Below are 23,086 nucleotides of genomic sequence, written 5' to 3'. Positions count from 1 at the left end.
TCGGGACAATTCTTGGCCTACCACGCCATATGTCACTCAATTAGAAAAACATGGGCGGCTGGAGAACTAGAGCCAGAGACCTCCCCCACACTACACCACATGTTGAATTATGACACCCAAGCAAAAGCAGTCTTGAACTCATACAAACTCCTGAGTAAGTCCCTTGAACCCAACTTGGCAAAAGCTAGGGAGAGGTGGAACGCTGTCTTACCGGACCCGATCTCACAGAAAGAATTGCCAAAAGCCTTATACCACACCCGCGAGGTGTCAAGAAACCCCAGATTCCGCTACACACAGTTCAATTACATACACCAAACATATTTAGCACCAGCTAGGATTAAACGTATGTTCCCTGGGTCTGACCCAGCCTGCCCTAGATGCAATGCCCCAGTGGCGCAATTCTACCATATGGTCTGGGACTGTCCTCGGGTACAAAAAGAATGGGCTGGGGTGGTAAAAATAATAGCAGAAACGACAGGCCTCAACCTGGGCACGGACCCCAAGTCCTGACTGTTAGGACTCAGGACAAGGGGGGAAAAACACAAACACCTACACAAGTTTGCAGACTTGGCTTATGTAATGTACAAAAGACTGATAGCCATGAACTGGAAAGCACCCAGCGCGCCTGATTTGAAAGCTTGGCACACCCTCATGCTGCGATGGTCCCGCACAGAGTACCAGGTACTAAAGAAATTAGCGCGCGAGGGGCGGCGACAAGCAGGCTGCGAAGTATGGAGTACATTAGTATCTAAGCTGGAGGCAAAAAATGATGAGAAACCACCATGAGCTACGCAATAACACTAATACCCAGACAGTCACTGTCATGCAGCTGCCCGTGACATGACATCCCAGCAGCGGGCATACCTAACTCCATCAACAACACCCCACACCCACCGACAATATACTAGCCACCGAACGCACGAGCACCATATAGAACTCACACCCCTGCACAACCAAAACACTGGTCACTAGCATCCCAGCAGATCGGCACCCCCCCTGACTAACATTAATGAGTCAACCCCGGGAAGGACGTGGGGCCACTTTACACCAAAATACCATTCAGCGACAAAGGCAGTAGTTAAAAATACTGGTCGGAGCAACTGGACCTAGACGTGTACAATTTGTTTAAGTTGTTTCAAGTTGTGTGAATGCAAATGATTTATTAGATCATCAACATCCTGTCAATGTTAACACTCGTGTGTAGTACAGTGACTTGTTTTGTAAAACTCAATAAAAAATATTTTTCAAAAAATAAAAAAATCATCCCCTACCCTCTTCAAGGGAACCCCAACCACAGGTAGTGGCATTAAGGGGGGCTTTAAGTGTCCTCCTGCCTTGCCACTGGCTTGGCAGGTAGTGCAGGACTGACAAAAGTACTTCACTTTTTGAGACATTCTTAAATAGTAGAAGTGGTTAACCAACCTACTCCAAGTTTTGTTTTGGCCCAAATGCCCAGCTAGGGGAATGTCATGGGCTAGAGTGAGGAGAAACTCTTTGAAGTGTTGAGGTACCACCACCCTCCTGGTTGCCGAAGGCTTGAGGTCTCTGGCCTCAATGAACAGGAGTCCATCTTCCCAGAAACCCTGTGGGTACCACAGACACTACCCTTTGCTTCCTGTGCAGCTTGCTGCTTCAGGCCTTTAAGAGTGGGATAGGTTCTCTGGCCCAAGAGCACTGGGTGGTAAGGATCAAGCTCTTAAGGCTTAGTATCTCTGGGAAGGGAAAGTCCTCATCCTGGGAAGAGGGTTTCTGACTTGTCATCCGTTGGGAAGTTGGTTCCTCGGTCTTCCTGCCCTTTCTCTTGGGAGGCTGGTCCACTATTTCAGGATCCATCTCTCTTTTTTCCCTCTGAAGTTTACTCTGTGCCCTGGTCTTGACACAGGCCCATTCTGGGATTCCAAGCATGGTTGCATGGGTCTTCAGTTCTACTTCAGCCCAGGGGTATGTTCCAGGTCATTTCCAAGCAGGCAATCTACTGGGATAGATAAGAACACCACCACTTCTTTTTGCCCTACCACACCCTCTCCAATCAAAGGTTACTATAGCCACGGGATGGAACTTTGCCTCATTGTCAGCATTGGTGACAGGATAAGACTTCCCTACCACGTACTGATTTGAGTGGCCCAAGTGCTGAGTTACCATGGTAACACTAGCTCCTGTGTCCCTCAGTGCTTCTACTTTCTCCCCATTAATCAAAGGGCGCTGCCTGGAGATTAGCAACTGCATTTACTACGGGTTGACATTCTTGTTGTTTTTACAGTTAGGACCTCCAGTGTGGTGCCCTCTGTTTTGGCAATCATAGCACTAAGCCTTGTTTGGATAAAGGGTATTTTCTTTGTGCCCACCCCTAGACTATGAGGGGTCTCTGGGCCCACCCTCCTGTGCAGGTTTCTGGAGATCTTGAGAAGACTCTTTATTTTTGTTTTGGCTCTCACCTTTTCCTTGGGGGTACTTTGTGGCCTCTTTCTTTTGGTCTCCCCACCATTGGTAGTTTTTGGGTACCCTTGTTTTGTCCCAGTGGTCTGCCTTTCTCCCCAACTCCTGAGGGGAAAGTGTACCTTGGTCTACCAGGTAATGATGTAGCCTCTCATTGTAACAATTATTTAGCAGATGCTCGTTCATGAATAGGCTGTACAGCCCATTATAATCTTCTACCTTGGTACCAGCTAACCAAACACCCAGCATTTTACTGAATAGTCCACAAACTCTACCCACGTTTGGTTCTGAGTTTTTGGAGCCTCCCTGAACTTTATGCAGTACTCTTCAGTGATAAATCCAAAGCCCTCAATCAGGGTACCCTGCATGAGGTCATAGGATTTAGAATCTGCCTTATTCTGTGTCAGGAGCCTATCCCTGAACTTTCCTTGGAATAACTTGCATAACAGTGTGCCCCAGTGTTATTTTTCTATTTCCCAAAGGCTCTTTCAAAGCAGAAAACCATTTCACTATATCATCCCCTTCTGTAAAGGGAGGGACACCTTCTTTTGGGAATTTATTATTGAAAGATCTCTCTTTCAATATGTGGATGTTGCCACCAGAGATGGGTCCTAGGCCCAACTCTTTCAAGTTCCAAAAGCTGACTTTCCAAGGCCAGTCTTTTGGTCAGCCTGGCTAAAGTCAGGTCTTCCACTGTGGGTGCACTAGTGCTTTGGGTGGAGGAGCTGCCCTCATCCCCATTTCCCACAAGGTCCTCTTCTCCCCCAGATACTTCACCATCTAATTCATCTGCGGGTTATCTTTTCATGCTGGGTCACCAGAAACCTAACCTTATCTGCACTAGGGCTTTGTCCAGTATGAATTTGATGCAGTCTACAGATCCTCCTTAACTGGTCACAGCTATATGCCTGGTAAATAGCTAGGTCAAGCTCCTGGTTCTGGCTCTCTGTATCTGTCATGTTGTAATGTATTAAAGCTGGGACTTTTTATTAATTTAGAACCCTTTTTTGGATAAGGCCAGCTAAAGGAAGGACATTTAAACTTTTGCTATTGTTGTGGGGACCTAACCAGGGCCTTAACAATTATTTAAAAAATGTGTAAAACAAATCCAGCCAATTGAAAAACAAAAACAATTAGGCTAAAGACAATTAGGGTAGTTATTTGTGTGCTCACAAAATTGACAAAGTGGTATCAGCAAATGCAAAGTCTTTATCCCACACCTGATATACCAAATGTAGGAGGCTAACCCTCTATGTAGTGTACAAATCTAGGCACACTGTGCAGGTGTCCAGACAACCACACGTTGGTTTTCAGAAGTAAAAACTAGACCACCTAATGCTTTAATTTTTATGGTAATTGAGTAAGTACTTTTGAAGTTATGAATTGTTGAATTTTTTATAAAAATAGTATTTTAGTGTGTAAATACACCCCATAGGAATCAATCGAGAAAATACTTTGAAAATGTATATACAATCAGGTAATACCTTTAACCAATGTCTCCTCTTGTGGGTATGTCGAGGTCATCTGTGGGCACTATGAACCAGCTGGAGAAGTTTTGGTGACTCGCGGTTTTGGCAGGAGCAGCTGCAGAATGTCATTGGAGCTGGTGCCAGGCCACTGCAGGGGACCACTTGGAAAAACACTGCACAGGTGGACAAAAAGGTAAGTCTGGTGTGCCCCCTTGGAGTGTCGGGGTCACAAGGGGTGGGCGACCCTTAGGTCACAGCTGGTTCTTTGGCGCAGGGCACAGGGCGGCTGGGTGCAGAGTGAATCGGTAAGCCAGGAGCTTTGAGGAAAGGTGCCCTTGGAAGCAGGAGGTAGGTCTCTAGGAGGGTCGCTTGCAGGACAGCGGGGGCACTCTGGTGGGAGGTCTTGGTGGTTTCTGATGTACCTTGACTGGGGCTTCCTCTGAGACCTTTTGCAGTCCGAAATGGACTGTCCTTCTTGGTGTCCAACATGAGGTGACCAGCACTTAGGGCTAGTGCAAGGTTTGGCTACTGAAGGGCACAGTGCCACCAAACCTGGCACACTTGCAGGGTTTCTCCTCCTGGTCTATTGGGTGGAGTTTGGTCTGGCTTCAGTGTCCAGTTCCTTGGTCAGCAACCATGCCAGAGTAGTTAGCTTTGTAGGAGACACCTCTAATGTGACCCCTGAGTACATTTTGTAATAAATCTGGGACTGGTACCAGTTTGGATTTATCATTCTGAGTTGTTTGATACCAATCAACCCACGGTTCAGAATAGAATAGCCATCATGTAGCTGTGAAACTCGTACTGACCATTGTCCAGCACATGTATTAAATTAGCTGCCCTGTTCACCTACTATGTTCCAGGTTTGGCAAGGACACAGTAGGGGCATTTTGCTCATGTATCTATGGCCACACATACATTATAGTGCACCCTGCCTTAGGGATGGAAGGCCTGCTAGAGGGGTGACTTGGTCCAATAGTGCGTGCAGTGTGTAGGCGACAGGCACACAGGCTGTGTGCCATATCAATTTTGTCTTTCAGGTTTGCATCAGAACACTCAGCCTGCAATGGTAGTGCTTCTGGATGCATTGCCCTAGAGGGTGGCGCAATCTGCCTTGCTGCCCTCAGGGGCCTACTTTTAGTACCCCATGCCCTGGGTACCTAAATACCATTACTAGAGACTTATTGTGGCAGCTAAAGGTGTTGTCAATTGTGCCAGTGCATCACAACAGTTTTAGGGAAAGAGATCTGGCCCACGGAACCTGGTTAGCAGGAGCCCTGGCCACTAACAACTTTGAGACCTCAGCAAATACAGACAGAAAGTGTGGGTTAACCATGGAAAAAGGGGCCTTTTCTCACACCCTTACCTATCCTAACCTCAAAAAACAACCTTACCTGTAATTACCTGTAAAACCTTTACTACATATATGTCTTTAACATTCATGCCCTTACAAAAATAAAACGAATAGGCCCATAGTTATACTTTTTTAGTGTGGCGTTTGCATCATTTTTTTACGCAAAAGCAGCGCAAACTTACAAAATACAAATATATTTAGTCAGTTTGCGTCGCTTTTGCATCAAAAAATTACGCAAATGCACTGCTAAAAAAGTATAAATATAGGCAGAAGTACTCACCTTTAAAACTTTTACCAAGCATATACCTTTACCATTCATGTCCTGACAAAAATAAAACACATAACCACGCATGCCTTTACCACGAGGTATATTCATGGGAAAGACATGGGTGGTTATGGCATGCGTGGTAAAGGCATATGTGTGGTAAAGTATTTGTGGTAACGGTCATGCGTGGTTATGACGGTGTTGTAATGGCTGTTTCCTATTATGAATTGGCCGTAAAATTCCAGTAAGATAAAAGGCTCGTCTATCTATTCATTTTGGCATGTCAAACCTGCTGATGCTTAGATGGGGAAAAGTGCCCGCTAAGTACCGGAACATGACGATTTTTCTGCAATAAGAACCAAAATCCAAATGATATTTTCCATTATCGGGAAAAAATTCCTAATTGGGTGGTGCTTACGGCACCTAATAAATTCTGATTAGCGAAGTCAGATTTCATTGTGTTGGAAAAATAACTCACCATTAACCAGACCTCTTTTAATGATAGCCTTACTGCAAGAGATGCACCGGCTTCACATTACCCAAAAGCTGGACTTTAAAACACTCACCCCGATTCATGCCGCCGTTTGGAAAACGGGTCATAAATAAAACCATTATCCAGGGACCCCCTCTTCCGATCGCTTACTTAGGATACCTGGATAAATGCGTCATGCCACTCACTAGAGAAATAGGCTTCTAAGAGAAATCTTTATCAGGTCTGAGACTCCATTTACCCTGAGCTGCAAACATGTCAAAGTACATCTTCAACAATGTTTTTAAGACTTTACTATTCTAAAAAATATGCCCTTGGTACCCTCTCCCCCGTTTCGCTCTGCTGAATCTCGTCCCATCTTCTTTACTGACCGCTAGAATCCGTCACTGTCCAGCATTTGCTGTCTTGTTGAGCCTACAGCGATATCCTCTTAGATACTGTGGCGCCCAATAAATCACTTAAACTAGTAAGGAAAGAGGCTACAGGTGAACACCAGGTGCCCCTCCCTGAGCTGGTTGGAGCGGCTTTGCCTTCGTGCAGAAGAAAAAATATGCTGATATGAAAAAATAGGATGCATTGCCCTGGGCGCTGGGCGGAGTGGCCATACTGTCACACCTGAAACCGGGAGTTTGTTGGCATGCAGTGTTTTATGATATATTAGGTATGCAAGAAAGTGGGCGTGAGGGTGTGACACAGTATAAGAGGTATTGCTTTGTTTGCTTAGAATCAGACACTCATAGTTCTCCAGTGGCAAGTTTTTCCACTGCACTCAAAAAGGGACTGGGACCATCAGAAGCTTTTTTGGTATCACCTTAGCCCAGCAGTGTGGTTTCTGGACCATAGTGAGACAGGTTTGTTTTACGACGAAAGCGCAACAGTTTGAAGACCCCACTGTTGAACCAACCAACAAGCACCATGTCCTATCGACAATCTGTCCATTCACCATTCCATCCTGGTTCATTAGCATCTCAACATGTAGCTGGTCCTCCCATCATCGGCTACACCATGGGTAACTTTGATGGGCGAAGGACTGCAACCAACTCCTTTCCCTTGGTATTTGGGTTGTCCTGCGAGCTGCTGAACCGGCCTATGCCAGTCGAGGCCCCCCAGCTTTCAACATCCTGGGGCAATGCCAGTGCACCAATTGTGTGGTCATATCCCAATGAAGGAGACTTTGTGGAAGACAACCGTAAGATGCTGAGCAGGGGCTACAGTGATAGAACAGATCTGCAGAAGCTCAATGAGCGCTTTGCAGCCTTCATCGAGAAGGTGCGTAGCCTGGAACTGCACAACACCGAGCTGAAGGGGGAGCTCAACCAAGTGAAGACCTTGAAGTCGCAGGGCACCACCAACCTCTTCCAGCGACACCTCAAAAAGCTGCAGGAGAAGCTAGACCAGAAGACCAAGGAGCTGAACTGTGTGCTGATGGAGAGGAACAACCTGAAGCAGAGGTAAGGGTCTTGTGGGGCCCAGTGTGGAGAAAAGGTGAATGAGCCAGAGAAGAAGGAGGAGAGCATCAAACAGGAGAGGGAGGAGAGTAGTAGAGGTGAGAGTTGGTGTGGAGTTATTGCGCTGCTGCAGGCAGGAAGCCACCATTATTTTGCCATGGTTCCTCCATAAGCCAAGAATTACCTCCAGTATGCCAGGGCCAGTGGCAGACTCACAAGCATAACACGCTGAAACACATTCATTCATACTCACTTACATTCACTCACTCACATTCTCACTCACTCACTTGCACTCACTCATTCTCATAGTCTCACTCTCTCATTTCCATTAAGCTGCACTCACGGTAACAACCTGAAACAGAAGTAAGGGTCCTGGAAGTGCTCTGTGGGCTGCAGGGCTGATGGAAGGGTATGTGACTTTGGGGGAGCCGTGGGGGTGGGGACATATTGAAGCTGAAGTGATGGCCCATGGTAGAGATGTAGAACTATGGACGTGGGGGAGAGGCTTTGCCTTCGAGTGAGAGGGGAACAGTTTGAAGTACAGCTGAGAGCCGTGGGGGGTAGAGGAAGACAGTCATGCAAGGGTGAATGTCTAGGGTACTGGGATGAGGGACATGGGAGAGTTGGGTAAATGAAAACATGAAGCAGAGTTAAGGGTGTCAGGGGTCCAGGGAGAAGGGGCAGGAATTGGATGGGCGAGGTGACGCGAAAGATGAACTATCTGACACAGAGATGAGGATTTGAGGGATCATTGGGCTTGAGGGTTCAGGGAAAGAGATAGTGAAAGGGGCGAGAGTTACATAGGAAGATGGTGAGAGAAAAGAGTTGGGCAGGCAGGGGGTAGTGGAGAGTACCTGGAAAGCCTATGGATGAACAGAGCTTAAGTGGTGACAAGAATGGAGGAATTCGTGGGGCAACCTAAATGGATGCTTAAGTTGTTTAAACCAGAGGTGAAGAAGTTGGGTGCGCCTGAGAGAACGGGACAGTGGAGGGCGACAGAGTGAGGAATGCGAGCCACAGGCTTGACAAGAACACAAGGAGAGAGTGGCATTGGGAAACGGGGCAATCAAAAGCATTGAAGAGGAGTGCACTGTTTAGAGGCACCTCCAAGTCTAACTTGAGGAAACTACAAGTGCTGCATATTTCTGCATCGAGAGAAGCAGACAATCTACCCAAAAGAGCTGATGTCACTCCAGTGCTGCACGCTGGCTCGCACAAGAGCGTGCAAGATAGTGCTCCTGAATATTTAAACCAACTAAGGAGAGCCCCGTGTGCCTCCTCTCCTCCCTAGTGTGACCAGACATCCCGGATTTGCCAGCATAGTCTAGTTTTTCACCATCTGTCCCGGCAAATTTCAGCAGTGGCCGCCGCAAATCTCAAGGAGGATGGGTGGGGACGAGGACAGGGGAAATACTTTAAGAATAAAAAATAAAGTACAGTTTTCGACACTGCCTCAGCCCTCTGCACTGCTGATGGTGTCCCAGCAGTCCCTGGGACAACAGCATAGGCTTCACATGCAATCCTGGTGCTGCTCTCGTGCTATACCTAGCATGAAAGCTGCACCAGGATTGGCATGACTGGCTTGATCTGCCACTCAGACACTGCATGGGAGTCTGTGCATTTTCTCTAACCCAGCTGTGCAACACAGCCGGGTTGAGTAAACCTAAGTGCGCATGTCTGTTTGGCGAGTCTAAGACGGCCGGCCAAACAAACATGCGCACTTAGGTGCACTCCACTCCCCCTCACCTCGCCCCCCCCTCCCATGGCTCAGTCCCACCCCTCCTTGCACATGCTGGCTGAGCCTGCATCTGAAAAATAAAATGATAATGAAATATTGCTTTATTTTTCAGCTGCTGGCTCAGCCAGTGAGGCAATGATCCCTCACCATTGCGGAGGAGCCGTCCCTGGCAAATTTTAGTAACATAAGCACACGTTCCGTTTTTTAGAGAGGGTCTGCAATACAGAAATGTGTTCCATTGCAAAATTGGTTAGTAGCCCCAGCAGAGAGTAATTTAATTAACACAGAGGATATTATCTGCAAAAGTTTCAAGTACTTTCCCTTTAGCCCATCATTTTGTTTTCTATGTTGGTGAGAGCTGTTGATTAAGTAACTTTGTGCCCTTCAGTTGATTCTAATTTGTAGTCTATGTTTGTGAAAAGTTTCAGTTATTAGTTTTCAAAATCCGGTTGCCCTACTCCTTGCAATCAAGAGCAAGATGAAAAAGCATTGGAAATGCCAAAAGGCTTCACCTTTATAGGGTGAGGCCTAATCTATTGGCTTTGTCAATGATTGTTGGTAAAGCACTAAAAAAAAAACATGAACATATTAGAAGAAAAGCAAAAATATCTAAATGTATCTCGAAACTGAACATAAAATTCAATATTTTCACTCCTTATAAACGGCATCCTTTATTTTTCAAAATGTATCAAGGAAACTGAATATAATTTTAAAAGCCTGTTGGCCGTGACCCATCTTAAAAGTAGGGTAGATTCCTTAAAACAACAAAACAGCTGTCAAAAGACGTGGCAGAATTTAAAGGAAACCACTTGCCATTTACTTTCCATAAAACTCTGAACTGGAACAAATGCTCTGGCCATTTGGCCTGTGCAGCAACTCAGAGAGCAGATGTTTGCCCTCCAGGAGAAGACACATCCCCTATCCAGTTACTCTAGGTAAACCTTCTTTCTCAGATGAGGGCTGAGTGCAGCAGCCTGCCCTTCCCTCAACACCTGAAATGCCCCCTTTATATGCAAAGCCCTGGGCTTTCATGCAACAAGTCAAAGGCAGAAGATGAAATAAAGTCAACCCATTAAAAGCTGCTTTTTATCCAAACATTGAAAAATATACATGTTGGTGTGTTTATGGCTGACCTGGAAGGGGTGAGGAGCAATTCACAGAGTGCATGAGGTAGAAATTCATGGGGAAAAGCAGCAGAGAGGGGAGAGAGCAAGGAAACCTGTGGCCTCTCATGGAGCGATCAAAGAAAAAGAGAAAAGAAGTCCCCTGTAAGTGCGCTATGGAAGGATACAGGTCATCCAATCAAAAGCATGGTCAAGAACTCCACAGGAAGACACAAACAAGAAGAAAAAGATAAGCCATCAAATAAGAAGCAATCAAATGATTGTGACAAGAAAGATAGCCAGTGGTAAGCAACAGGCTAGCCCAATGCCCACTATAAGTATTGGCATTGTCCACAGCAGTCTTCAAAGTTTGTTGGTGAGACTTAATAAAAAGGCTAATGGCTCCTGTTCCCTCTGTTTATACAGCTCTAGGAATATTTATCACTGATTGATTGAACATGCAGGAGGGAAGGTGAAGCTCAGTAAATAAAGACCCTTAGGAGAGGAGAGGGCCAACCTCATGCGTAGAGCCTCTTTTCAGGCAGAATAGAGCATGGGTTTTAGAGGGTATCATGATAAATGACATGCAATTTGAAGGGGTCACCTGGCTGAAAACTTGAGATTTATCAAGTAGAGGACAAGACATGGGGGCAGGAACAGTGGGATAGGCAAGGGAGCAGAGTGGAAGATGGATGGCGTAGGGAGTGGGAGGTGAGAGATCTCATAGGTTGGGAAGCAGGAGAGAAGCCGTGTGGAACTGCTGGGGCACCAGCTGTAAGAGGAATCAGGGAGCATGAATGAGTAGTAAGGTAGTACCTGGAGAGGGTGGGAGATAAGACAGATCAGATGAAGGGAAGAAGCAAGGAAACATTAATGGGTCTACCTGCCAGAGATCCTTGAGTTCCTCAGTTAGAGGTGAAAAGTGTGGGGTACTAGATCGGAAAGATCAATTGGGGTAGAAATGTAGATAAAGTGAGAGGGAAACATGCTTGATAACCCTGGCCTTCTCAAGTGGAATATACTTAATGGGGGCCATGATTTGAAAGGGATTTGGAGGAATGAGGACAAGTGGGTCACGTGCTGTGAGGGGAGTGTTGGGATGAAGTGGGGATGTTAGTGGGGAAGGGACTGACTGAACAAAGAGGCAGTGAGAGGAAAACTGCTGGCAGAAAAGAGCAATTTCTAGCACAGATGAGGCATAGGCTTGGGGTGAGTGTAGATGGGAGTGTAAGAGATGGGAGCAAAAGGGAACCCAACGTGATATGGCCCAGGGTATCCCTTGGATACAGTGGAATAACAAGCCAAAGGACCTAGCTTTTCTAAAATGGAATGAAGAAGAGTGGATGGCATTGGGACAAAAAGGATCCAGGAGAGATGAAAGAGGGCAGTGACGTGGGCAGTAGATGATTTACCAGAGAGCGTGAGATTTCACAGACATCAATGTTTGGAGAAAAGAAAATTAAGAGGAATAGCGAGATGACAAGGGGAGTACTGGGAGACAGACAGGGTTGTGAATGGGATCACTAGTGGGAATGACATATGATATCTTGTAATGGGGTGACTGAAAGGATTAGCTGGAAGAGGGTGCTAAAGAATAAAAGAGGCCAAAAAAGGATATGAAAAGGAAAAGCTGTGCAATGAGAATTAAAGGGATACCGCGAGGCAGGCAGTATATGTTGCATTAAATCGTGGTACGCTATAAGGGTATTTTAAATTACATTAGAAACTACAACAAAGCTGTTTTAGAGCACATATCACCCTTAACTTAAACAGATTTTGAGACCATACAACAATGAAGTGAACGCTGGAGGTTCTTCCTGCAAAGAATTTTAAAATGTGCTGTTCTTTGTAAATCTTTACTGCAAATTTACTGCACACGCACAGGAACCAAGCACCATCAGGGCAGCTGTTGTTTGCAGTGCTTGTTTTGCACTTTTGTAGTGCATAATGCATCCTCGCCTCCAAAGAGGACGTGAGAACAGATTTCGTGCTAAAATACAGCAGCAAATGGCAGTTTTTTAAACACTAAGGTGGTCATTATGACCCTGGCGGTATTACAACGCCAGGGCCAAAACGACAGGAGTGTTGTAGTTTGGACTCTTGCTCTGAGCAAGACTGCTGGTCTCAGGATGACAGTACTTTCGTTTGTAGGTGACTAAGGCGGTCATTCTGACCGCGCCGCCCGCCATGCGGTCACCGCCATTTGGCCGCAAAAGACCACGGAGGCCATTCTGGCTTTCCTGCTGGGCCGGCGGGCGCCCGCCAAAGGAGCGCCCGCCAGCCCAGCGGGAAAGGCCCTGCAACATAGAAGCCGGCTCCAAATGGAGCCGGTAGTGTTGCAGGGGTGCGACGGGTGCAGTTGCACCCGTCGCGATTTTCACTGTCTGCTAAGCAGACAGTGAAAATCATGCTGGGGCCCTGTTAGGGGGCCCCTGCACTGCCCATGCCAGTGGCATGGGCAGTGCAGGGGCCCCCAGGGGCCCCACGACACCCGTTCCCGCCATCCTGTTCCTGGCGGTAAAAACCGCCAGAAAGAGGGTGGCGGGAAGGGGGTCGGAATCTCCATGCGCCATGGAGATTCAGCCCAGACAGGGGAAATCCGGCGGATCCCCTTTTCTGACCGCGGCTTTACCGCCGCGGTCAGAATGGGCAGGGAAGCACCGCCAGCCTGTTGGCGGTGCTTCCGTGGTCATCCACCCTGGCGGTCGATGACCGCCAGGGTTGGAATGACCCCCTAAGTCTCTTCCTACAACTAGTTGTAACTATTGTCCAAAACTTACCGGCTTACTAGCAGTACCTCACCAGAAGCACAATAGTAAAAGGTGATTTGTAGCAGTCACTTACGCATGGACTCAAAGTAAGATCTCTCAGGGTTGTCGTGGTTAAACGGAAATTACCCTTTTCTCACAGATTTATTATGTCTCATACAAACAAAGGCAATAACACAGATGCAGTGAAATTATAATAGTTTTTATTCAACATAACTGCAATTTGTGATAAGTTGCATGAACTGCAATGATTAGGATAATGAATATACCAAGCAACAGTATTGTGAAGAAGAGAGTCATTGTTATAAAGACCCCCACCATTGTGCAATATATAAAAGAAATATATGTATATGTATAAGATGGAATATGCCCTAATACCCTAAGGAGAATAGGTCTAACCTCCTACCTAAAAGGAGAGCTGGGTTCATTAAACCTAATCTGCCAAAGCCGTGTCCATGAGAGGAGCCCCCAACCCTTGTTACCTTGGAATGAGGTCTCTATCTCAGACTCCGCAGGGACACGAAGACTGGGTCAGCGTCAAGATGACTGCAGCATCGGTATCAGCGATGGTGGCGATGCCCTCTGGTCGGAATCCCTCTGATTATCTGTCTAAAAGTGTGTTGTATTTATACAGATCTACAAGGTCCCCTGACATAAGTGTTATTCATAATAATAGATAACAGGCATGCTTGGGACGGCAATTAATATCAACAGTCCCTCGAAAGTATAGAGAGGGAAAATCCCTAAGTGTGAATACCTACTGTATGTTTGTCTTTCGTGCTTGATCTTGACGCCTTGGCGCAGTGACACTGATAATAGAACCCATAACAAGTGGCCTAACTATAAACAAGGCCGCCATCTTAAAGGAAATAAATAATTAAATGGACTAAGAAAGAGCAAGCTAAGTAGGTTAAAAGTCACTGGGTGACGGGGGCACGAGTTTACAAGCCTACGGCTAAGCTAACTCCTGTTATCCCGTTAAAACAAACTAGGATTCACTACACCCTCCCCATTGCCGTAACAGGTATGATGAAGGTAAAGCAATCCAAACGCTAAAAAAGCTGCTACTGAACAAAAAGCCAAAAATCAAAAACAAAAACTCAAGCTAAAAAATGTACTAAATGACAAAATAATTGCTGTGTGTTAAAATTCGTTTAAAACACATACAGAGATGTTAATATCAACCATGACAAGTATAGCAAACTTTTAGTATAATCGCTTATTTTAGAACCGGGAACTGGTAAGCAAATTCATCAAATCATGTGTTATATGCAGGATCTTGAAGAATGTCATCGAAGTCACCATTTAAGGATTTTAAAAACGAGTCAACATCGTCTGAAGTGAAATCGAGAGCTGGACGGACAAACGGATCCACAGAGCAGAAGTGAGCCACATTCATCGGTGTATCGACACTCGCTGCAGCGCCCTCATCCATATCAGATCTTATAACAGAAAGTTCATAGGTGGCCTCGCGGAGCAACCTCAGTCTCAAGCGGCATGACCGTGAATGAACCCTCATCGGGGGCATCAGCAGTTCGTGGTCCACAGGAGATGTTGGAGCAACAGCAAGACAGACCATAGGCAGATGTTCAAATAGGCACCATATGCAACGGAAGACCGGCTGTACACACCAGAGTAGCGTCCGGAATGACAACGACCAGTCAAACTCCAGTTCCACCAGCAAAGGTGTACCGAAGATCCGAACCATGCGTTCACGGCACAGTGGGGTTGACGGGAGCGGCTCCATTGCTCTGTGTTGCTGGAAAGAAACAACCACCGCAAATCAGAAGAAATAGCAGTAGTAGTCCGCCAATTAAAGCCAAAATAATTGGAAAGCCACCAAACACACTGGAAAAGAGAGAATGGATGGCTGATGGGATGACTCCGAAGACAGTCTGGAAGATGGACACAAAACCAGACCCGACAGCCTTAAAGAAATGAACAATCCCAGTTGTGCTTGAAGCATTGAATATTCTTGATACCAGCTCTCCAAAGTGTTTGGGGAAATCGGTATTTAAAAGGGATTGTATCTCGGCTGATGATCTCGCAATCTGGAGAGCATACGTCTCTTTTGTGGATGTCAAGGCGACCTGTTTCTGAAACAATAGCGCCTTTAGTCTACTCAACTTGTCATAGTTCATATTAATAGTATATATGTGGGGCCACAGTTCAGATACTTGTATCTCTCGTGTGGGGGGAAACAAAACATGTCCACAACACGTAACGACCTTCGTGACTGAAATTGCGTAGGCAATTCAAGGTCGCAAGCCGCAACAGCTTTCGTTGTTCAGTAGAACATAACTTCCATTGGAAAGTACATGAAACACTGGACGAATCAAGGGGACGGGAGTACCCTTCAGAAAACAGGCCAAATTTGCGACCCCCGCATTGCAAAGACCGTGAAGGGACACCTGTTTGCATATCATAGAATGACGAACAGCAGTCTCACATTCACTTCCGCTAAGAAAGACCTCCTGTTCACCGTTCATACATTTGTAGTCAAATATTCGTAACCCTCAATCGAGAGCCGGGAAACAAAGGGATCTGAATAAATCAGTTTCTTATCTGTTAGCAGCAGTTTTCTAATTTGTGCCGGAGGTACTTTAAAATAATACGACTCTGCTTTTTTTGTATCATGCCCAGAAAAGTATGTAAATTTTTCACTGTAATACTTTGGACTCCCCACCTGTGGTGTTGAACAGTGTTCCCATTGTGTGTAGTCAAAGGGCAACTCCCACTCTTCCTTAATAAAGCTATCTCCTAGCTGCTCATATCGTCCCACCGCAAGATGTTTCAGGCAGCTCGAGAAACGAAAGGTTGAAATCGGTAAATTAATAATGCTGTGCAAGAGCCAGATAGTTGAAGGACTCTCTGCTACCGTGAAGGGCAACTTATCTAATTTCTCCACTTGAAGCAGGGTGAAACGAGCCTCCCTTTTAGCCATTGTCTCTTGTTCCCTGGAAAAATTAAAAGCAGTGAATAGTTCACTCCCATTGATGTACTTCCATGGAATGTGGCCACTTTTCAGTGTCTGTAATGTCCAACCCAGCTGTATGATGGAACGTAGCTGCGTTTGCCCATGATATAACCGGGACAAGTCAGTCTGAGTGATATCAATAGCAGACGACACTATGTTTGATAGTGAATAAATCCTGTTGGACACAACAGCTAATGTTTTTTCCAAATTCTCCTTATCTAGTTGCCTTAAACGTGCAGCAGCCTCAATTTGGGAAAGTTTCCAAATTTCATTATACATAGCATATAAAAACCGTTTCGAGCGTTGTTTCCTAGGACCTAACAGGAAATCCTGCAAGTCTACACTGTCAGAAAGAGTGTTCAGGTGTTGCTTAACCGCTGTTAACGTGTTCGTCTGCACCCATTGCTGGCACAGCTTACCCACACTGTATGTTGTAATTATACCTGTATGTTGACCTGATATAAAGCGAGGGTCAGGCCTGTTAATGGAAAAAAACCCTGAAGAATTTAAGAAACGCTTTTGACACTCATCAGTGTCGGAGGGCCACACCAACCACCCGCCGGGACGGGAAAGAGAAGAATTATAGGCACCAGCCTTAACCATTGCATCTAGCATGTCTTCTGAGACATTGAGAAAGTGTTGCCAATCTTTAAATTTTGTCGGAGTAGGGATAATGGGCGTGTTCAGGTCTTTGATTTTCGCAAGCCCCAGACATGACGTCTGCTCAATAGTGTCATTTAAGAAAATAATTTGCACAGGAATCAGGCAAGCTCGAAACAAAGCCTCCCTACCCTGTATCTGCCAATCTTGTGTCCCCCATACACTTTTCAAATCAATAGTATCTTGCCAATATTCGTAACCCTCAATCGAGAGCCGGGAAACAAAGGGATCTGAATAAATCAGTTTCGTATCTGTTAGCAGCAGTTTTCTAATTTGTGCCGGAGGTAATTTAAAATAATACAACTCTGCTTTTTTTGTATCATGCCCAGAAAAGTATGTAAATTTTTCGCTGTAATACTTCGGACTCCCCACCTGTGGTGTCGAACAATGTTCCCATTGTGTATAATTCAAGAGAGGCCTATATCTAGTTGCACGTTGTAGGTAGTGATGTCCCCAATTGTTATAGCAGAACATTTCCCCATAATTCATTGTATAATCATATACACCATCACTTCCAAAAGCGGAATAGTCCTTCATTTCAGTCAGCATTGAATCAACTGTTTGGACATCCCAATCATCAGAGACAACATTAGGTGTAATAACATCAGACATTGAAATTTTGAACACAGACGCTATTTGAATAATCTCTGTAGGCCCATATATATCGAACTGAACTTTGTCCCACACAATCCCATCAGTAATTGGTATAGCTGTAATATTGACAGGGGACAAATCACGTCGGACCTTATGTGAAGAATGATGTGGTGTTAAAATTTCAGCAACAGTCTCCACAGAGGAGCGATCAGCGATATAGTGACCATTAATTAGTAAAAAGAAAACAGTCACAAAACCAATCCATAAAAATAATGCAATGAATGTCAAACAGAACCAGAGATAGTTCCATGGATATATCAAATAGTTCTCCTTAAGCCATTGATAGAATTTGCTACTTCTCAAAAGTTTGTCAGACTCAGTTGAGGATGAATCCGAAGAAAAATCATCAATGTCTACAAAATAGCCAGAGGAAGTCTCTGCAAACACAGGACCCGTCGAATTCTCATCCATTGCTCGTGGAAGTTCTTGATAGACAACGTCATTCGCTGTGGAAGTGTTCGTGTAAAACACAGCCAAATCCTGAAGCAGGGTGGTTTCCGAAGTTGTTACTGGAACCAACAAAAGTTCATTTTCCGCCCTCCCCATGGTCGAGGAAGTGTTCGGAACAGCAGTTGACATAGTTGCATAGTCAGTAGTAGTGATATTCATCCTACTATGTAGATGGATGTCCTGTTGGGTAGTGAGAGGGGATCGGGAACTACCCAAGGGACCTCCTGGTCTACTGTGAAGAATCGGCCACATGGTGTAATTTAATGTCATCAATGGAGATGAATCTGTTTGATTTGGAACCAGACAATGGTGGAAGGATGACAGTCCTGGTGCCTTTTATCCCCAAGACCGGTACAGGTGCTCTGTATGATGGACCAAACTCTTTTTTCACAGCGATCTTCTCACAAACCAGATCCCCAACGTTAGGAATCCAGCCAGTCGAAGTTTTCGCCAATTCCCTTATTCCCAAGGTGGCAGCACTTGTAGATGATTTATCATCATGGAATTGTTGAAGCTCCTGTAAAACAGCGAGACGTTCTTTTATGTCAAATGGTGTTTCTGCTGCCACCATACCAGGGGCATCAAGATCGGGGAAATACATAGGTGTCCCAAAGAGTACCTCATATGGAGACCTTCCCCCCAAGGACCGTCTTGGCAGATTATTCAGTGCTCGCTGGACCCCATATAGGTGATGTAACTAACTGCGGCCTGAACCTAATACTCGAGCTGTTAAGGACTGCTTTAGATCACGATTCCGCCTCTCCACGACCGAATTTCCCTCGGGATGGTATGGTGAGGAGTAATGGAGTTCAACAACCATCGTTCTCATGGTGTCCCTGAAAGCTTTAGAGGCAAATGCAGGGCCCTGGTCCGAATGGAATGCTGCAACCGCATATGTACCGATAAAGATCAGCAAATCTTTTATAGCAGTCCTGGCGTCAGCCGACCGCTGTGGCTATACCCACAGGAATCTAGAACAGGAATCTACAGCCACTAAAATGTATTTATATGCACCATCAGGCTGCAAGGGACCACAATGGTCCAGGTACACACAATGGAGTGGCTTGTCTAACACTAACAGAGATGTCTGCGGAGGGCGTTTGATATCTGAGCCCTTAATCTGCTGACAAATGTCACAGCAAAGGACATACTGTTTAGTCCGTCTGCATAGACCAGGCCACCAGTACCGTTGTTGTAGAATGGTGATAGTGGCCTGTATACCAGCATGTGCAGAAGCGACACCCTCATGTCCAGCTGTTATCAGCTCTAATCTTTGGTCTTCATTGGGGATCACTCGATCACCTACCTCAGGAATTGTTGCAAAAGCAACATTCTGTGCACTGATATGATAAGTATAGTTCGTAGGGTATCCTTTCGGAAGGGTCTTGCCTGCAGCCAAAGCTTTAACTGCAATCAGTATTTCATTATCCAACCTCGTCCGAGAACGAGTCACTGCAGCCACAGAAGCCGTAGCTACTGATGCTTTGGCCGCTTCATCAGCCAATGTATTGCCGGCAACGTGTATTCCTACACGTTGGTGTCCTAATGTATGAACTACATGGACACATGGTAGCTTCTCCTTAAGATCATCCACCCTTCCCCACAACATTTTGTGTTTAATGGTGTTCCCTTTAGAATCTCTAAACCCGTTCAGTTTCCAATGATTGAGATAATCATTGTATGACTGGACGCAGTAATATGAATCACAGACTATCATAGTCTGGGTTCCTGGCTCAGTATGTTCGAGCGCTAGAAGAAGAGCCTTAAGTTCGGCCAACTGGGCTGTGCAGTCCCTTAAGGTCTGCGTGTAGGTATTGTGAGGATGGAAAACTCCGTCTTCCATCGTCCCGCACACGGCTGCACAAGCCGCCGAGTATTGATGTTTAGTACCTACAGCCGGTTGTGCCGACCCGTCAGTATAAATGATGGTATTATAACTGTCTATTGGCAAGATATGTAGAGGAGCGGGGTACTCCTGTTCATACTGGAGAAATTCTTGTGTCTGAAGTCTTGGGTCAAACACATAATCAACATCAGTGGCGGTCAGAGACGTTGCCCATTGAATCCAACGTAGATGTAATGCCTTAGCGTTTGGAACGCTCGCTTTAGTGACAGCCTCAAGGGCCGGCACCGGGGAGACAACAATAATTTGTTTCCCCTGGGCAAGTGGCCTCTCCTTTTTGACGGCCATCTGAACTGCTGTCAGAATCTTTTCTGTAGGTGCAAAACATTTCTCAGCATTGGAGTATAAGTGTGATTTGTATGCTATCGGCACCGTGTCACCCTCATTAAAGGTGACATAGGTAAACCCAAGGGCTCCAGCAATTATTCTGATGACCAAATTTGTTTTATTGTCCCGTGTGTATAAGTGTCTAGCTTCTAGCATGTCCCGTTGTATGTCCCTAAGGATGTGTGTGTGTTCAATCGTCCATCGTCTGCTGGAAAAGTTGGGCTGAATTAAGTCATAAAGTGGTTTGATGGGTTCCGCATAATCTGGAATGTATGTTCTGCCAAAATTAAAGAAACCCAGTAATGACTGTAATTTCTTAAGTGTGTTCGGAGGCTGTAACTGAGCACATTTTTCTAGGAAGTGCGGGGCCAGGCTCTTCCCCTCGTTCGATAGCTCATACCCCAGGAACAATACATTAAGAAAGGCTATCTTGCTTTTCTTAAAATTTAATTTATAACCGAATTCTGCAAATCCCAAAATGATCCGATCGACCCTCGCAAGATGAATGTCGAGGGCGTCATCAGTGAGATAGATATCATCCACATAGGACAATGCATCGGAATCAAGCTCGTGCAAAATCGATGTCACACGGGCTGAAAACAGTCCTGGGCTATTTTTATAGCCTTGGGGTAAACGACAAAAGCGTTTCTGAGAGCCAAATGAAAATGCACTTAGGTCCCGAGTTTCATGTGCTAAATTCTGGCAGAAAAACCCATTAGATATATCCAATGTAGTTTTATATTTTTTACGCACTATATTGTTTATCAGTGCTGTGCTGTGTGATTTTGTATAGCATATGTGCGAGTATGACTATTTAAATGTCTATAATCAACCACTATTCCATATGAATGATCTGGTTTCGCAACGGGAAATAATGGATTATTCATGGCCGATGTACAAGGCTCAATCACTCCCTGATATTCAAGTTGTGACAGGATCTCCATCACCGGAGCTTTTGCTTCATGCTTAACAGGGTATTGTGGCTGCGGGTGGGGAGTAGACCTAACGGGAATAACATGACAAGGAGAGTCCTTGTCCAAACCTACATGATTACGGTATAATGCAGGTGCCTGCGCTAAAGCCCATTCAGCAGCATAGGCTCTTTTGTCTGCCTCCGGAACAAGATCGGAGAAAGAAGGCAAAATTACATCTTCCCCATGTGGGAGCTTGCGGACATGTTCAGGTGGCCAGTCTCTCTCGGCCAACAGGATATCACTAGTAAGTTCATCCCAAAATATTACACTAATAATGCGTTCCACGTCTCCCTCTATCTGAATTGTTAAATCATAAACCCGATCGGGTGGGAGAACGCGGCCATCCGCCGTCTCAACCGCGATGTAATCGCTAGTTGCTGTCACATCCAGATGATCTTTCAGACTCTGGCGACATATCGTGACCTCTGCCGCGCTGTCCAACAGAGTCACTGCCCACCTCTTGTTCCTCAACAGTGTTCTCAATACTACTGGCATTTTTAACGGTCAGTGCTGCCACTTTCTTCTTTTTAAATTGAGGCTTTTGCTGAGGAGTCTTTTCTTCTTTTTTAATGGTAGACTGTGTCGAGTCTTTCTTTTCTTTCACGTATTCCGGACGTTGATCTTGACGGCCCACTCTCTCGCTACGTTTATCCGGTGCGTCCTGAAAGGAACGAGAAGGACGTGAATCAGTATATCTGTCTGGAGTTCTAACGTTATCCCTATTCCTGAGATTATACCTCCTTTCGGAGTACTCCGGATGTGGAGAATCAGCTCTTTTATGTCTCCTGTCTTTGAAATCTTTTTGTTTGTCCCAGCGTTTTTTAGAGCCCTCTTGTGCTTGTTTTGTACCTTCCTTATGGGCGGTACTCGGTATGTCCAATGTTTTAGGTTTGGCTCCCAAACCATCCCGTCCTATACTAGTATAGGTATCGGAGATTATTTTCGGTCGCTGTCTCTCTTGTTCCATATCTGGAGTTTCCCGGAGACGCTGGCGTATTGCCAGTGCCACCGCTTCCCCTTTAATATTACTTAGTATTATCGAGGAGACGGCGTCAAAGTTACGCATCAATTTCATCCCCAGAACCAGGGCCGGTGCAGCCCGATGCTCATTTTGTACTTGTTTTAACACTTCCGGTAAATTGGCAAGTGTAGGGGTACCATGTGTGGTAGTATAAACGGCAGCGAAGACTGTACCCCAAGTGGCACATTCATCCACCGAGGGAACCATTCCGAACGGCAAGCACATAGTGAGCAATCTATGTTTCTCCTGTGGCCCCGTATGGGGGAACACAGCTTCCAGCTGATTTGTTTTCTGAGCAATCCAGAACGGTATTTTTTCCCGTTCCGTGGGCACTTTACCCATAATAGTATGCACTGTTTGTGGATTAATCCCAGTGCCAATTGATATCCACCAGGTACTGGTGGTGCTGGACGCGGTGGTGTAGAGTTCAATGTTCGCATTACGAACTGAACCAATCGTCTATATAATGCCCCTAATTCATTATATAATATTCGTAAAACTGCGAGCGACATAGTCTGTATGCCCGGGTGAGGTGTATATGTGGCAAACATGGGCCATGTAGGCCCTTCATTACTTAAAGGACCTAGCCTCACCCGTCGTAGTACATGCGGTAGGGCGCCTTCAAACCAGTTCTGATGCTCTTGATATGTGAGCGATATTTCATGATACTGGTATGCTTCGTATCTTACGGGTACGTTCGCAATGTCATAAGTGTGAAATGTGTGCGTTCGTTGGTCAGCCTCAGGAAAGGCAACCCAACAGTAAAACGTTTCTGTCTGGTAAGCTTCAGTCGCTTCTATAATCAGAGTAACATCCCCGCCCTCTTCTGTAAGGCCATGCGCTAATAAATGTTGTGTAAGTGCATGTCTAGCATTTGCAGGAATGTCTATGGTATTAGCCATAGTTGTTTAGAGAAACGGAACACCAAAATAGGGGAAGTTTTTCCTTTTGTGAGTTCGAGCTCGAACAACCTACAGCCTAATTAGGTGTTACCTGTTTGGCTGAGGAGGATTCTCCCAAAGACCACGGACGTCTCCGTATAATGGTAC

The 23,086-nt window shown here is 45.6% G+C and overlaps 1 protein-coding gene across 1 annotated transcript in view; it reads left to right on the top strand.

The window, feature by feature from the left end:
* The first annotated feature begins 6,754 nt into the window (after positions 1-6,754).
* The window catches only part of LOC138292185 (uncharacterized), a 186,393-nt gene continuing 170,061 nt past the window's right edge, over positions 6,755-23,086 (top strand). Inside the window, exon 1 of the mRNA XM_069230623.1 lies at positions 6,755-7,465. Within this exon, the coding sequence (XP_069086724.1) occupies positions 6,930-7,465 (536 nt within the window). The 5' untranslated portion in view covers positions 6,755-6,929. The remainder of the gene's footprint in view (positions 7,466-23,086) is intronic.

The sequence above is a fragment of the Pleurodeles waltl genome, chromosome 4_2 (assembly GCF_031143425.1).
Source record: "Pleurodeles waltl isolate 20211129_DDA chromosome 4_2, aPleWal1.hap1.20221129, whole genome shotgun sequence".
In the NCBI taxonomy this organism is placed as follows: domain Eukaryota; kingdom Metazoa; phylum Chordata; class Amphibia; order Caudata; family Salamandridae; genus Pleurodeles; species Pleurodeles waltl.
The sequence above is the reverse complement of the archived record's forward strand: the minus strand, read 5'-3'. Positions and strand labels throughout refer to the sequence as shown.